Genomic DNA, 13,021 nt, shown 5'->3' with positions numbered 1-13,021 from the left:
GAGAAATCCACAGTTATCTGTCTCAGTATTTGACAGGATAAGCAGACCAGATTTTTGAAAACAGGAAGGATACAAGAGATGTAAGCCACACAATTAACACTAATGGACTTACATGGAACACTGAACCCCACAACTGTGTGACACATTCTTTTCAAGCACTGCCAAATGTTTTCCCCAAATGGCCATATGATGTGTCTTAATGAATAACAAAACATAGAAATCCTCAAAGTATGTTCACAGATTGCAGTGCAATCTAAGAAGATGGGAGGGAATGAGATCCAGGGCCCACATGGAAGATGGCCTTTGCCAAGAAGAAATCTCCTCCATTTGTTAACCTCACTTCTGTCTGGTACCACCTCCCCCCCCACCCCTTGTACAATAATTGAATGAATTATCCTGGGAACGGTTCAAAAATGCTTCCAAAGGGTGGGCCCAAGACCTTGTTCACTTTGTTACTTCGGTCACCCCTATGGCGTGATCTCGGGATTGAACTTCATTTTTCTTTCTCACGCTCTCCAAATTATAGACCCATAACTGAGCAGCAGTGGGCATGGTTAATTTCCCCCACAAACCAGGTCCTACTCAGGTGAAGCTACATGTCTCAGTCCATGCGCAAACGTAGACTGCCATTATCTTCAGAAAACAGAGTGTGACAAAGCCCGCTGCTGAAAGAGACATGGGCCCGTGTCTGGTCAGAAGTTAGGGCATAGCAGGCAAAACTGTGGTTAGGGCCATGCTTCTCTTCAGAATGGGTTCATTGGAAATGAAACCCCAAGTTCAAAGCCAGTGGTCTCTTCCCAGGGATGGAAGGGACAGGAAAGGGGCCTATCAGAATCACAAGGGAAGTTTCCTTCTCATAAAGTATCCCACCTATAGGCGAACACTCCAGCCCACAGAATGCTGGTTTTCAGTCTTTCACCACAGGAAACACTGTGCCCCGCTCCTTTTCTTTTTCAAATGCAACTTTATCAAGGAAAACATCAAACTGGAGGCAGTGAGGGCCATGAAACTCCCACCATCTCGGCCAGTCCCATCCCAAATGCCACCATGGAGGCTGGCCACATTTTAGCCTGGACTTTTTTTGAAAGGTAACCAAACACTTAACTTAAGCTTTAAAAAAAAATAATCTTGAGGAAGTTCCCAGAAAATGTCTAGCTTTGAGCAGCACAACTTCCCGGTACGCTCTCCAAAGCAAACCTAATATAAAATGTATGAGAGAGTTGCTAGGTGAGGTAACCATCTGCACAGAGTTATTAAGTACAGACCTGTTTTTTAAAAAAGGCTCATAATGGTGATATTTGTAAGAATATCTGCTATGCAGCCCAGACTTGGGGAATTAACAAGGTATAAGACACCAGTCAAGCCCATATTATCCTATTTTAGGATAAGAAAATCCTCTCATCTGTTAAGAGAATGTTTGTCTTTCCATTGATTTGCAAACTCCTAATCTAAAACAGTCCAGGATCAAACCACAGTGTATTAAAAAGAAAGAGACAGGGGACAGATTATCGCCCTTGCTCTCTCTACTGCTACTCCCAGAATTGCTTTCCCTGGTATGATTCGATGGATGCTGTCAGCTTAGATCAGTGGGTGCTACTCAAACCACCATCAACAATGACCCTAGGCAGGGCTGTTTCAAATCTTTGCACGTCCCAGGCTGTCACCATTTCAGAGGGACAAGCACATCCAACGTACTAAAAAGCACCCAACACCCTACGTCCATTTCTGCTTAAAAGTTGAAAACAAATTGTATGACTTTGCTTTTGAAGTCATCTTTTCCTTCTGAATGCACGATCTGTTGTTCATATTTTGGAGCCAAGAACCTCTTTTCAGGTGTCCTGCATTTTCGAGACCCTCAAAAATGTTGTCGAACTCCAGGCACTGCTATCATCTCTAACATTCGTGGGATAAATCAGCCCTAGTCTCTGAGGCTTACCGCAGGGTTTACTGTGAAGGAAACATCCAGAATAACGTACGTCCCATTAAGTCATGTCATCTCTGTGGAGGACCCAAGGAGAAAAATGTCTCTTATTCTGGTATCAAGAGTGGTTGTACTCACTTTGTTGTTTTTCATCTTCGGAGCCCATGAGTCATGTGGGTAACCTGTAGGCAGATGACCTATCCTCCTCCCACGGGTCAATGCAGAGCTTAGAAAACATGTGTGCCATTTTGTGCTCTAAAGTCACTCAGAGGTCCCTCTTCTATTTCCTCCCCTAGCTTTCCCTTTGCCTCATTTCTTCCCATTCATTTTAAATTTTTTTTATCCGGCTTAATTAATTGTAGGGAAGCTTCCTTCAACTCTGTTTGGACCCACGCAGGATATAAATAAGTCAGCACATCAATTTCATCATTTTTTCCAGAGGACTACCTCCGTCCCACATTTTCTACTTAAAGATCCTTCTGTTCAAATAAGAGTTAACATTGACATTGACAGAGTGTTTACTACTGCGGGCTCGCAGCACTGCAGGGAAACCGGTCACGTGGGTCACTTCATTCAGGCATCATAACAAGCCATGAGATGGATCTTAGTTCTTGTCAGATAAAGAACCTGAGGTATAAAGTAACTTGCCAGGGCCACTCAGCCAAGAAAAGCTGGGCTGGAATTGCACCCCAGGCTGACTCCATGGCCACCCACCCGCCCCAGCTGGAACCTGGGGAAGCCACTTCCTGGGTTCCCTTCTGTTGATTCAGCCAGATAAATGCCTCTTAATTCTGCTCCCTCTTCTCTATCTTCAGTCCAGCTTTTTATTTCAGGGCTCTTTGGATCTCTGGATGGGATTTTTTTTTTTTTTTAAAGTAAGGTTTACGCTCAACATGGGGCTAGAACTCTCAATGCCAAGATCAAGAGTGGCATGGTCTACCAGCTGAGCCAGCCAGGTACCCTGTCTGGCTGGGATTTTTGCAAGAATGTCTTAGAGCAACAGTGTCTTAGAGGACCTCTCTGAATGCAGGCCTGCCCTCTGTGGATCTATCTTCCATGTTTCTGAAATATTAAGTTGTCCACATACACAAGTTCCCTAAAATGTGCCTCAGTGGTAAAATAGAGGCCAGTCTGCTTTGTCTGCTTTTGTCATAAATTCGGGACCATTTATGATCTGTTCTTGGTCAAACCAGACACTTCCTCAGCCCACTTCATGCTCCCAAGGCAGTGACTACTCCCCGGACAAGAGGCACGCGTTCATGCCTCACGGGTCTTGCACACGCACTGTCCCCTTTTCCCGTGCCTGACGGACCACACAGATTTCAAGGATCATGTCAAAATGCCTTCCTTATTACAAAATGTTCACTGAACCCCCTAGTCCCCAACCCTCCTCCATGATTTTCCCATTCTTCGTCCAGACTTCCTTGCCACACTTATTTTATTGTGTTGTCATTATTCCTCTCTCTCTCTCTCTCTCACTGGGCCCTGAGCTCCTTGAGGACAAGGACTGTGGTACCTGAGCCACTTCAGAAGCCTCTCCCATAGCGAACGCCCAGCATACAGCAACTGCTCGGTAACTGAAAGTTCTACCAAGCGGTACATCTAACATGGATGTGCGTGCCATCCCCTGCAGGTTAATCTTTTTTTTTTTTTTTAAGATTTTATTTATTTATTTGACAGAGAGAGATCACAAGTAGGCAGAGAGAAAGGCGGGGGGTGGGGGGAATCCCTGAAATCCCTGCCGAGCAGAGAGCCCAATGCGGGGCTCGATCCCAGGACCCTGGGATCATGACCTGAGCTGAAGGCAGAGGCTTTAACCCACTGAGCCATCCAGGTGCCCCCAGGTTAGCCTTCTTAAAGCACCTCTGCTCCCAACCCTCCAACCCCAAGACTATAGGGCCACCACTCATTTGTACTTTTGGGCAAATCAGGAAAAAATGCCTCCTCTGGGCTGATGTACTCCAGTAAGACACCCTTACCCAAGATGACACGTGGCTTACATGTCCTTCCACAGAGCTTCGAACCAGCCAGACTTTATCCCTCACTCTCTTGACCAGGCCAGCTCTTGGGCATGAAGACAGCGTTCTTATCTATACATGATGGGCCCGCAGGCCCCCAGACAATCCTCTTTCCCCTGTGTGGGCTGCCCCATCAGCTCCCACCTCTGTATGCAAACTTTAATACCCAGCCCAAATGTCACTTCTCCCGTGAATGCATCCCCTGTACCTCTCAGGCAGGTTGAACCACTCTCCCCGGAATGGACCACTCCCCTCTTCTACTGTAGAAGACACCCATGTTTGAGTCTTACCATACTGCATCACACATCTTTCTTTATGGCTGGTCTCACTGCTGGACCATGAGTGGGATCAAGAGTAGGATCATGTTAGGCATCGTTGGGTCCCAAATGCCTACGGTGATGCCTTTCATATAAATGGGGGGTGTTCAATAAATGTTACTCTTTGGTTCAAAATCTTCACAAAGACTTTCTTTTGCCTCCTGGTTGATTCAACACCACCCCCCCAACGCCGCCCAGCCTGGCACACCAGTCTCAGTCCCATGGCTCGCTGGTCACTTCCCCCTCTCCCGCTCCTCTGGTCCCGTCCCATTATCTGTGCTGCAGTGGACTCACGGTGGACTCCTGAGCACCCCTTACCTCTGGCCCTTGATTCCTCTGTCCCTCCAACCTACAGTGCCCTCCTCTTCTCTTTGTGAAAATTCTATTCACCCTTCAAGGTGCAACTCCAACACCATGTTGGTCTTGAAGCATCCCATCTGCAGATGTAGCTTCTTGCTGCCAAGAACCCAAAGCACTCTGTCCTTCCCCAGTCATGCCTGAAACACTGGTCTGTGTTTGGATGACATGCGTGTGTAATGAAAGGACTTCGAGGGCGGTCATTCCCAGATTCTAGCATAGTTCAGTACACATAGTAGCTGTCAGTAAATACTGGACTAGAGAGAATCAAGGATCCAGGGCGACACCGGGCAGATGAAAGCGGCAGCCAACTCAACCGCAAGGAGCTGGCAGGGCACAAAACTCTGCTCTGGCCCCCTCTTTTATCAGCAGGGATAACCAATGAACTCAAGGCAGAATTGCATAAATTACCCCTCCCTTCCTCCCCCAGCCAACATAGCTCAGCTTCCCTCCTGAAGAGGTAAGAGCGAGGAGTGACAGCTGGTTCTTTTTGCTCCACCCCCTCTCTCTTCCCCCAGACACAAGCAGAAATTCACCTCTGACAGCACTGCCTTCAAGCTCCCGCAGGACACGGTCCACACGGGACACATGACGCGCAGCCCTCGGCGCACCTCTGCAGGGACAGTGCGGACCGACGCCTCCCTCTGCCTCTCCCTCTCCGGCATGAAGCGCCTCACCTCCGCACCCTGGGCTGCCCTGGCCCTCGGCCTGGTCTTTGCCTCCTTCCACTTGGCTTGCTTGGCAGGTAGAACTGTGGGCTTTATTCTTGGCCGCGCTGGGGAGGGGGAGGGAGGAAAGGAGCAGGTGAGGGAAGGAGGGAGGAGGGAGGAAGAGGGTGGGAGGAGGGAGAGGGAAGGAGGGAGGAGGGAGGAAGAGGGTTCTTTGGCTAGGGCTGGTCCCGCACAAAGCAAAGAGCAAACAGTTCTCACCTGAAGGATTAGACAGGAGGTGGCGGGTTGGCGTGGGGGGTGGCGGAGGTTTACCCGAGCCCCTGATCAAATGCTGGGCCCCTCAGCTTGGACAGGATTAGCCACCTCGAGGGGACTTTGCCACAAAGAAAGAGGAAAAAGCAATGTACCCACGGTCCCTCTCATCCAAGGACTGGTCTGGCCTAAAGTGACATTTTATTGGTTTGCTATGTTTCAATGGTTCCTTCCCCGTGCCCTTGGCTATTATGGTTTGCAATTCCCGCTTTGTACTCCTGATCCTGCCCTAAGGTCTTTAGTCTCTCCCTTGATCCTGTGCTTCCTTTGCAACTTTCTCAAAATCCTCAGACAGGAACGCTGCCCAACACTGTCTACAATGCTCCCACCTTCCCTGAGCACAGGTGATGTTGAGCTGTTGCCCTGTCTGTTCCCAGACAAGAGGGGTTGGTAGCAGCCCCTGGCTTGCTCTCTCAGGCTGGGCTCTGCACCCCACGCAGGAAGATATTTCTCACACTCTTTTGCTCCTGGCTGTGGCCTCTGGCTTTGATCTCTTGCTCTGCAGCTCCTGCCCTGTCCTTGACAGACTTCCCTCTCTCAAAACCAACCCACAATGACCTCTCAGAGCTCTGTCTCCCTTATCCTCACCGCCTCTCCTTTGCAGATTCAGAGCGTGAGCTCTAGTCACTCAGCCTCAGCTCAAGTCTGGCTTCCACAACTTACAAGCTGTGCAACCCTGAGCAAATCACGTAACGTCTCTGCGCCCTAGTTTTCTTATTCATACCGTGAGGATAATCATAGCGCATATATATATAAGGTTGTCCTAAAGATGAAATGAGACCACTGCATATAAAGGACTTTTAATAAATCAGCACAGGGTAAACAATGAATGTTAGCATGTTTTATTTTCCAACACCGCTTCCCAAATAAATGTTTCGTTTCTTTTGTTTGTTTACCCTCATAGTGACTTGCTCATAATGGGCTCTCAAAAAACTTGACAAATTTAATTGCACTTAATTGTTGGGTGTTTCCAGCACCCAGTACTTTGGAAGTGACCCTAAGTGGGACTAGTCCCTGACTGGCTGTGCTTATGAGGGAGGAAGATGAGGTTTAAATTCTTAGAAATTATTAACTAGACTATTCAGTTCGAATCATACAAAATCACTGATATCGAAAAAAATTTTGACCTATCGAAATGGCGATTTCAAATGTTTTCACATAATACCAGCGACTGATTAAATAGGTTTTTTCCATCCACTTTCTCTAGACAGGGACGACTCCCATTCGAGGGCAGAGGGGAGATGAAAGTCAAGGCCAAGGAAGTTAAGGGAAATTAAATGTGGAGGAATCAATTTCTCCAAAACAAATAAAGACCAGGTTCTAAGCCATTTAGTTGTAAATAATTTACAGTAACAATCAGATTTTGTCAAGGTAATTACTATACTTCAGGCAGGACATTGGAGTGGCTTGGTGGGCAGGTGGCATAAAATTAGTCTGAGCAGCAATTTCATGGCTTTGGCTAAACAAGGAGTTTCTTCCCAACTTGTCCTGCGGCATGACAACAAGCTCCTTTGAAGGACACGCTGCCCTAGAAGGACATGCTGCTCTAGAGTCAGTGGGGCCTTGAGAGTTTCCAAAGTACTTTTTTTTTTTGCATCCTCAAGGAAGCTGAACAGCATATAATTAATTTCCAGAACAATTATTTGCAATTGACCTCTTGGTCTTGACCTACCTAGACTAACACTAACACTATCTAACACTAAAAATTTTTTGATGATGGAAGTTGTGGGGTGTCCCAATGGGGTGAGAGCCAGCCGTACCAATAGTGAGAGAATTTCCCCCAAGCAGAACATAGGAGATAGAAGTTGACTGAGTTCACTGCAAGGGGCAGTGGGCAGGACAGCCAGGGAGAGACTGCCACGAGGTGGTGGTGGCTATAGTTACAGGGCAGAGCAAGGGAGCGTGGGAACAGAGAAATTCCCCTATTCCAGGGAACTGTGCCTGGTTGGAATGGGTCAGGGAGGGCGGCTATTTCGAGGCTTCGTGACCCTGTTTGCTTTCAGCTGGGGGTTGCTGTGGACCCTTTTGCCCTGATCAAGTTTCCAGAGCTCATGCCGGTCGTCTGAAAACGGCCTCTACAGAAATGTTCAACGTCTGTGCTGTGTTTCCAGGATGGTAACGTTCCGGAATGTGGTGATCCAATGTGGTAACGGAGCGCTTGACATGTGGCTAATATGATCAGGAAGTTGAATTTTTAATAAATTTAAGTAGCTACAAGTAGTTGCCATACGGGACAGAGCAGACCTAGATCATCTGTCTTCTCATTCTCAGTCATGAAAAGGAAAGCAGACAATGGCTTCCCGTGCTTGGGCATCTCCACCTTCATCTCCACAGCTCCACTTCACCCCTACAGTCTGACAGAACTTTGAGAATTCCCACGAAAGTTCTTTTTGCCTTTGCGCTCTTTACTTCCTGATCAAGAGGCAACTCTAGTGGCTGCAAATCCTAGCCACCTCTGGACTTGGTTGCATACTGTTGGATTTTTTTTGATAACCATCCGCCTGAGGTATACCAGCATAATCATCAGAAGTCAAGAATCAGGGGAGCCTGGGTGGCTCAGTCGGTTAAAGCCTCTGCCTTCAGCTCGGGTCATGGTCCCAGGGTCCTGGGATCGAGCCCCGCATCAGGCTCTCTGCTCTGCAGAGAGCCTGCTTCCTCCTCTCTCTCTGCCTGCCTCTCTGCCTACTTGTGATCTTTGTCTGTCAAATAAATAAATAAAAATCTTAAAAAGAAGTCAAGAATCAAAGTCAGATTTCAACATTCAGTCCTTCAAATTTTTTTTTGAAGATTTTATTTATTTATTTGACAGATAGAGATCACAAGTAGGCAGAGAGGCAGGCGGGGGGGGGGGGGAGGTAGGCTCCCTGCTGAGCAGAGAGCCCAATGATGCGATGCGGGCCTCAATCCAAGGACCCTGGGATCATGACCCGAGCAGAAGGCAGAGGCTTTAACCCACTGAGCCACCCAGGCGCCCCTAGTCATTCAAATTTTTTAAGGGAATTGGAGATCGTTATGAGAAGACATTGGAGCTTGTTAAGTGATCGTTCTCAAATAGATGAAAGAAACCATTTCTACACGTAGCTCTTTGCATGGGAAATAGCTAAAATAGAGTGTTTGGAAAGCTATTTGCAGCAAGCCGTCAGCCACTGAAGGGTGAGATACGCAGGAGATGAGCTGCTGAGCCCTGAATCCATGAGACACGCAGATAAACCGTCTCTGAATGACAATAGCGAAAGGCAAAGGGGCCTGTATTTCTTTGTTGCCGTAACAACATACCACAGACTCGGTGGCTTAGACAACAGAAATTTCTTTTTTGACAGCTGTGGCGACTCCAGGTGTCAGCAGGCTTGTCTTCTCCTGAAGCCACCTTCTCACAGTGACCTCACCCAGTCTCTTCTCTGCAGGTGCACACCTGGTGTCTCTTCCTCTTCTCGAAGGACGTCATCATACAGGATGGGGACCCACCCAGATGACTCCATTTAACCTTGATTTAACCTCTTTAAAGGCCCTTTCTCCACAGGCAGTCACTACCATGGGTTAGGACTTCAGTGAACTTGGACGGGACAGCTCAGTCCAGAACAGAGGGCTAGCTTTGCTGCTTGAAGTCTTAAAGTACCTAGACAGGGACTTCTATAATACTTTTTTGCAGTATCACTGTGAGTTCACGAAAAAGATTTCAAACGCTATGCCTGGGGATGAATTTTCCTACTGCCCGAGACCCTCTTTTGTCTTTTCTTCCAGAAACGAGGAACAGCGACAACTCAACCTTGACCACCCAGCACCCAGATCCTGGAAGCCTGGAGCAGTGCCCCAGTAAGCTTCTCCTGGCTACTGGCCTCACCCCAGAGCTGGCCCTGAATCTGGGAGGGAAATCAAAGATTGCTTGCTTTCTCTTGATGGGGGTCTGGTGGCACAGTGCCTGCCTGGCCTTCCTGTGCCCTGGTGTGGTTTATTCATGGTCCCCAGAACTTCCTGCCTAGCACATTGAAAAAGCTATCTCAGCCTTGGCCTTAATGTAGGCTCACCATCTTTGGTACAGATGGCTTTCGTGACCCATCCACAGCAGAGCACCAAAGACACGTTAGAAACTTAGAAGGCGGAAAACCGTAAAAATCCGCCAGTCCAACTTCTGCCCAATGCAGGAGCTCTGTTTTGACACTCTTTGCATATTTCTGTCCATCCTCTGCTTGATTACTCCCAATGGCAAGGAGCTCAGTACTTCCTCAAGCAGGGAGCATTGTTACCCTGTGTCCAATTCATAGACAGTGTTGTTTCATTCTATGTCTGGCTCCCTTTCTGCTGCCCTCCCTGGATGACCAAATGGGTTTACCTCTGGGCATTTCCAAAGGAGGGGAACAGGTAGATAATAGGTAGAGATTAAGTAGAGAATACTAGGTAGAGATTAAGTTCACGGCTTTGGATTCCTTCAGACTTGGGTTTGAGTCCTGGTCTGCCATCTGGGGACCTCTGGCGAGTTACTGCCTCAGCTCCTTCATGGGAATAGTCGCTGTCCCTCGCCCTGGTGCGGAATGAATGGGGGAGCGTGTAGGAAGCACCTGACAGTGTGTGGCATCCTTTAGTGAACGCTAGCCCTCCTATGACCCCCTGTTTGTTCTCACAAACCTGGGAGGAGGAGCTGGGTGGGCGGGTGCCGTGCGCCCTGCTGTTCTTGCTCTCCCTTCCCCCCCAGACGTGGACTTCTGCCCCCAGGCGGCTCGGTGCTGCCACACCGGCGTGGACGAGTACGGCTGGATCGCGGCGGCCGTGGGCTGGAGCCTGTGGTTCCTCACCCTCATCCTGCTCTGCGTGGACAAACTGATGAAGCTCACGCCGGACGAGCCCAAGGATTTGCAAGCGTGAGGCTTAGACCCTGAGCCCCGAGCACGTGGGTCGCCACCCAACTGCGGGTCACTGCGCGGGAGGGGGGGAGGGGTGCAGCTCCAGGCGTTGTCACCTGCGCGCTGCGGTGACTTCCACAAGAGAAGGAAGAAGGAAAGGGGGATCCGAGGAAGAAAGGCCAGTGCTGCCCCCCACCGAAATGCACAAGGCGTTCGTGCGTGCAGAGCTGTCTGGATCCCTCACCTCTCCCCAGGGCTCCCGCCCGCGGTCCGCGCGACGTGACTTTGACTTTTGTCCGCACGTTCTTCGGAGCTAAGCTCAGAACCTTCTCACCCCAAACAGGCCATCGTGTTCCGTCTCTCGTCTCATTCAGGGGCATCCCTGCCCTTCCAAAATGTAGGACTCGCCTTTGACCGGCCGAGCGTCCTCCTCCCGCCCCACCCCCTCGTGCATTGCTTCTCCGGCTCTTGCTCTTTCTTCAACCTTGTCCTCCACGGCGGTCCTGCCCCACCGTCCCCGCCGGCAGCCCGGCTCTGGCCTTCCTACATCACCCCTGCCTTGCCTCAGGCCTTTTCGGTTCTGTCCTCACCACGGTCCAGCACGTCCTCCCCACGAGATCCTCCCCAAGGGCCCTCCCCACGGGGTCCTCCCCAGGGCCGCTGTCAGTGCGCTGCTGTCTCCCCCTGCGGATGACCTTCTGTGAAGCCTCACCCCCGAACCTCTCACAGGGCTGGCCTTCCACTCTCCTTCCCAGGTCTGTCTCCCCGCGCCTCTGGGACCAGGCCTCCAGGGACCCTGTCCTTGTCCCAACATCTCCCACTTCCTGCTGCCAGGCCCTCCTTCTCCAGATGGAAGCGCAGGCCTCAAAGTCCAGCCCAAATGCTTTCTCTGGTAGCCTTGGGGGACCCAGAGCTGGTGTTCTGGGTGGGGGGTGGGGGCATCTGCTCCGCCCTGAAGTGCAGTCCTCGTGAATATACAGTCAGTGGATACTCCGTCCTGCTCCTGGGGCAAGTTCCTCCTAATGTCTGTCCCACCAACGAATGGTGAATGAATGAACAAACCAATGAGCAGGTCCTGGCCTGAGATGAAATTATGACACTCATTCCGTGTAGAGAACTTCACTTTTCTAGAAAGGGTTGAAATAACCCATCTCCACGGAAGCCAGCTGGTTTGCTTCCCGCTTACCCCGCACAAGGATGTTACTGGTCGCTGGGAACATGGGGGGAGGGGAGTGTGGGTCAGAGGACAGGAGAGCGGGTTCATCAGAAGGAAGGAAGAACAAAATGACTCTTATTATGAGACACGGCGGCCCTGTGTGGCGACACGTGTATTTAGTCTGAACCACCAAATAATTATGCACAAGAAAGTGAGGGGCCCCTGAAGAAGCATTTCCTAGGTTCTTTCAGAAAATCTAAGTTGATTTCCCCGACGGTGGGAACTGAAGGAATTTTGCCTGGCTTAGTCTGCTCCTTTCTGACTCTCCATGGTTTAATCAATAAAATGGATGGCTTTACTGTGCCCCTGCGCTAAGTGATGGCGTGAACAAGTGTCTGCGTGACGCCCCGTGCGATGTTATGAACACACACGAGCAGGTTCTCCTTTTTTAGCTGTTTGAGAAGAGTTTCCACAGGATGTGATGGTTGAAATCCTTAGAGATGGAAAGACTCAGTAAGGACCCCCTGGGATTTAACATCTGCAAGCACTTTTGAAATAAAACAGCGTGACCTCGTGGTGAGAACATGACCTTCGAAAAGCAACAGAAGAGAAGGGAAATGGAGGTTGATGGCTGGCCAATGTGAACAAAAATGAGTCACTTCACCTTGGGGAATGTCAGCTTCCTAAGTAGAGAATGCAGGAATCGGACACAGCCATGATTACAGACTCGGTTGCCAAAGCCTGGAGGGCTAGCTGGGGGTGCCGTGTGGAAGGGGTGGGCGTGAGGCTGGTCCTTGCCACCAACGCAGCATGGCTCTTACCTCCTCTAGATACCAGACCTCCCCAATAATTTCATTTGCTCCTTCATTATTATTATTATTATTATTATTATTGGGGGGGGAGGGGCAGAGAGGGAGAGAGAATCTCCAGTGGACTCCCCACGCAGGGCTCGATCTCACCACCCTGGGATCATGACCTGAGCTGAAATCAACAGGTGGACCCTTAACCAACTGAGCCACCCAGGCGCCACCCCCCCTCATTTGCTGCCATAGAAGCAGAAAGCCGGAACCTCCCCTCGGATCTGGGCAACGTGTTGAAGTTACTTAGACTACACTGAGGTGAGTAATACATAGCTGCTGTCACTGTCACATTCAAATACAGGCGTGTTGTGAGTTGCCTCCCTTTCCTCTGTACCAGAGCAAGGACAGACCAAATCCAAATAATCGCTCTTTTCTCTGAGACTAGACCGAAAGACAAGTTACGTAATTTGATGGCTAGTCTTTCCAGATGCCTCATCTCAGCTCTTCCCTCTGCATGGGCTCTCATCACTCTATCCAAGTGAAGACTTGTCAATAAATTAAAAATGAAAACCTGAAGGGGAAAACCAAGTACCAGCTTCCGGGGACCTAGGAACTCCCTGGTATAAAGCAG

The 13,021-nt window shown here is 49.6% G+C and overlaps 2 protein-coding genes across 6 annotated transcripts in view; one reads left to right on the top strand and one right to left on the bottom strand.

Annotated features, from left to right (window-relative positions):
* Window positions 1-6,338, bottom strand: part of ATP6V0A4 (ATPase H+ transporting V0 subunit a4) — a 74,197-nt gene extending 67,859 nt beyond the window's left edge. The window contains exon 1 of one of the 5 annotated variants that reach the window (XM_032304686.1): window positions 5,543-6,338. The gene's annotated coding sequence lies outside the window, so the exon portion shown is untranslated. Of the gene's footprint in view, window positions 1-5,149; window positions 5,229-5,290; window positions 5,373-5,542 lie in introns of those variants that run through there. The other 4 variants (XM_032304683.1, XM_032304682.1, XM_032304680.1 and 1 more) reach the window with 4 other exon arrangements.
* Window positions 5,178-12,486, top strand: TMEM213 (transmembrane protein 213). Its single transcript, XM_032304689.1, has 3 exons — window positions 5,178-5,358; window positions 9,338-9,409; window positions 10,287-12,486. The coding sequence occupies exons 1-3, from the start codon at window positions 5,202-5,204 to the stop codon at window positions 10,454-10,456; spliced, it is 399 nt and encodes a 132-aa protein (XP_032160580.1). The 5' UTR covers window positions 5,178-5,201; the 3' UTR covers window positions 10,457-12,486.
* Window positions 12,487-13,021: the final 535 nt, after the last annotated feature.

This window comes from Mustela erminea, chromosome 11 (assembly GCF_009829155.1).
Source record: "Mustela erminea isolate mMusErm1 chromosome 11, mMusErm1.Pri, whole genome shotgun sequence".
Taxonomy (NCBI): Eukaryota; Metazoa; Chordata; class Mammalia; order Carnivora; family Mustelidae; genus Mustela; species Mustela erminea.
This window is presented reverse-complemented; position numbering and strand designations above follow the sequence as displayed.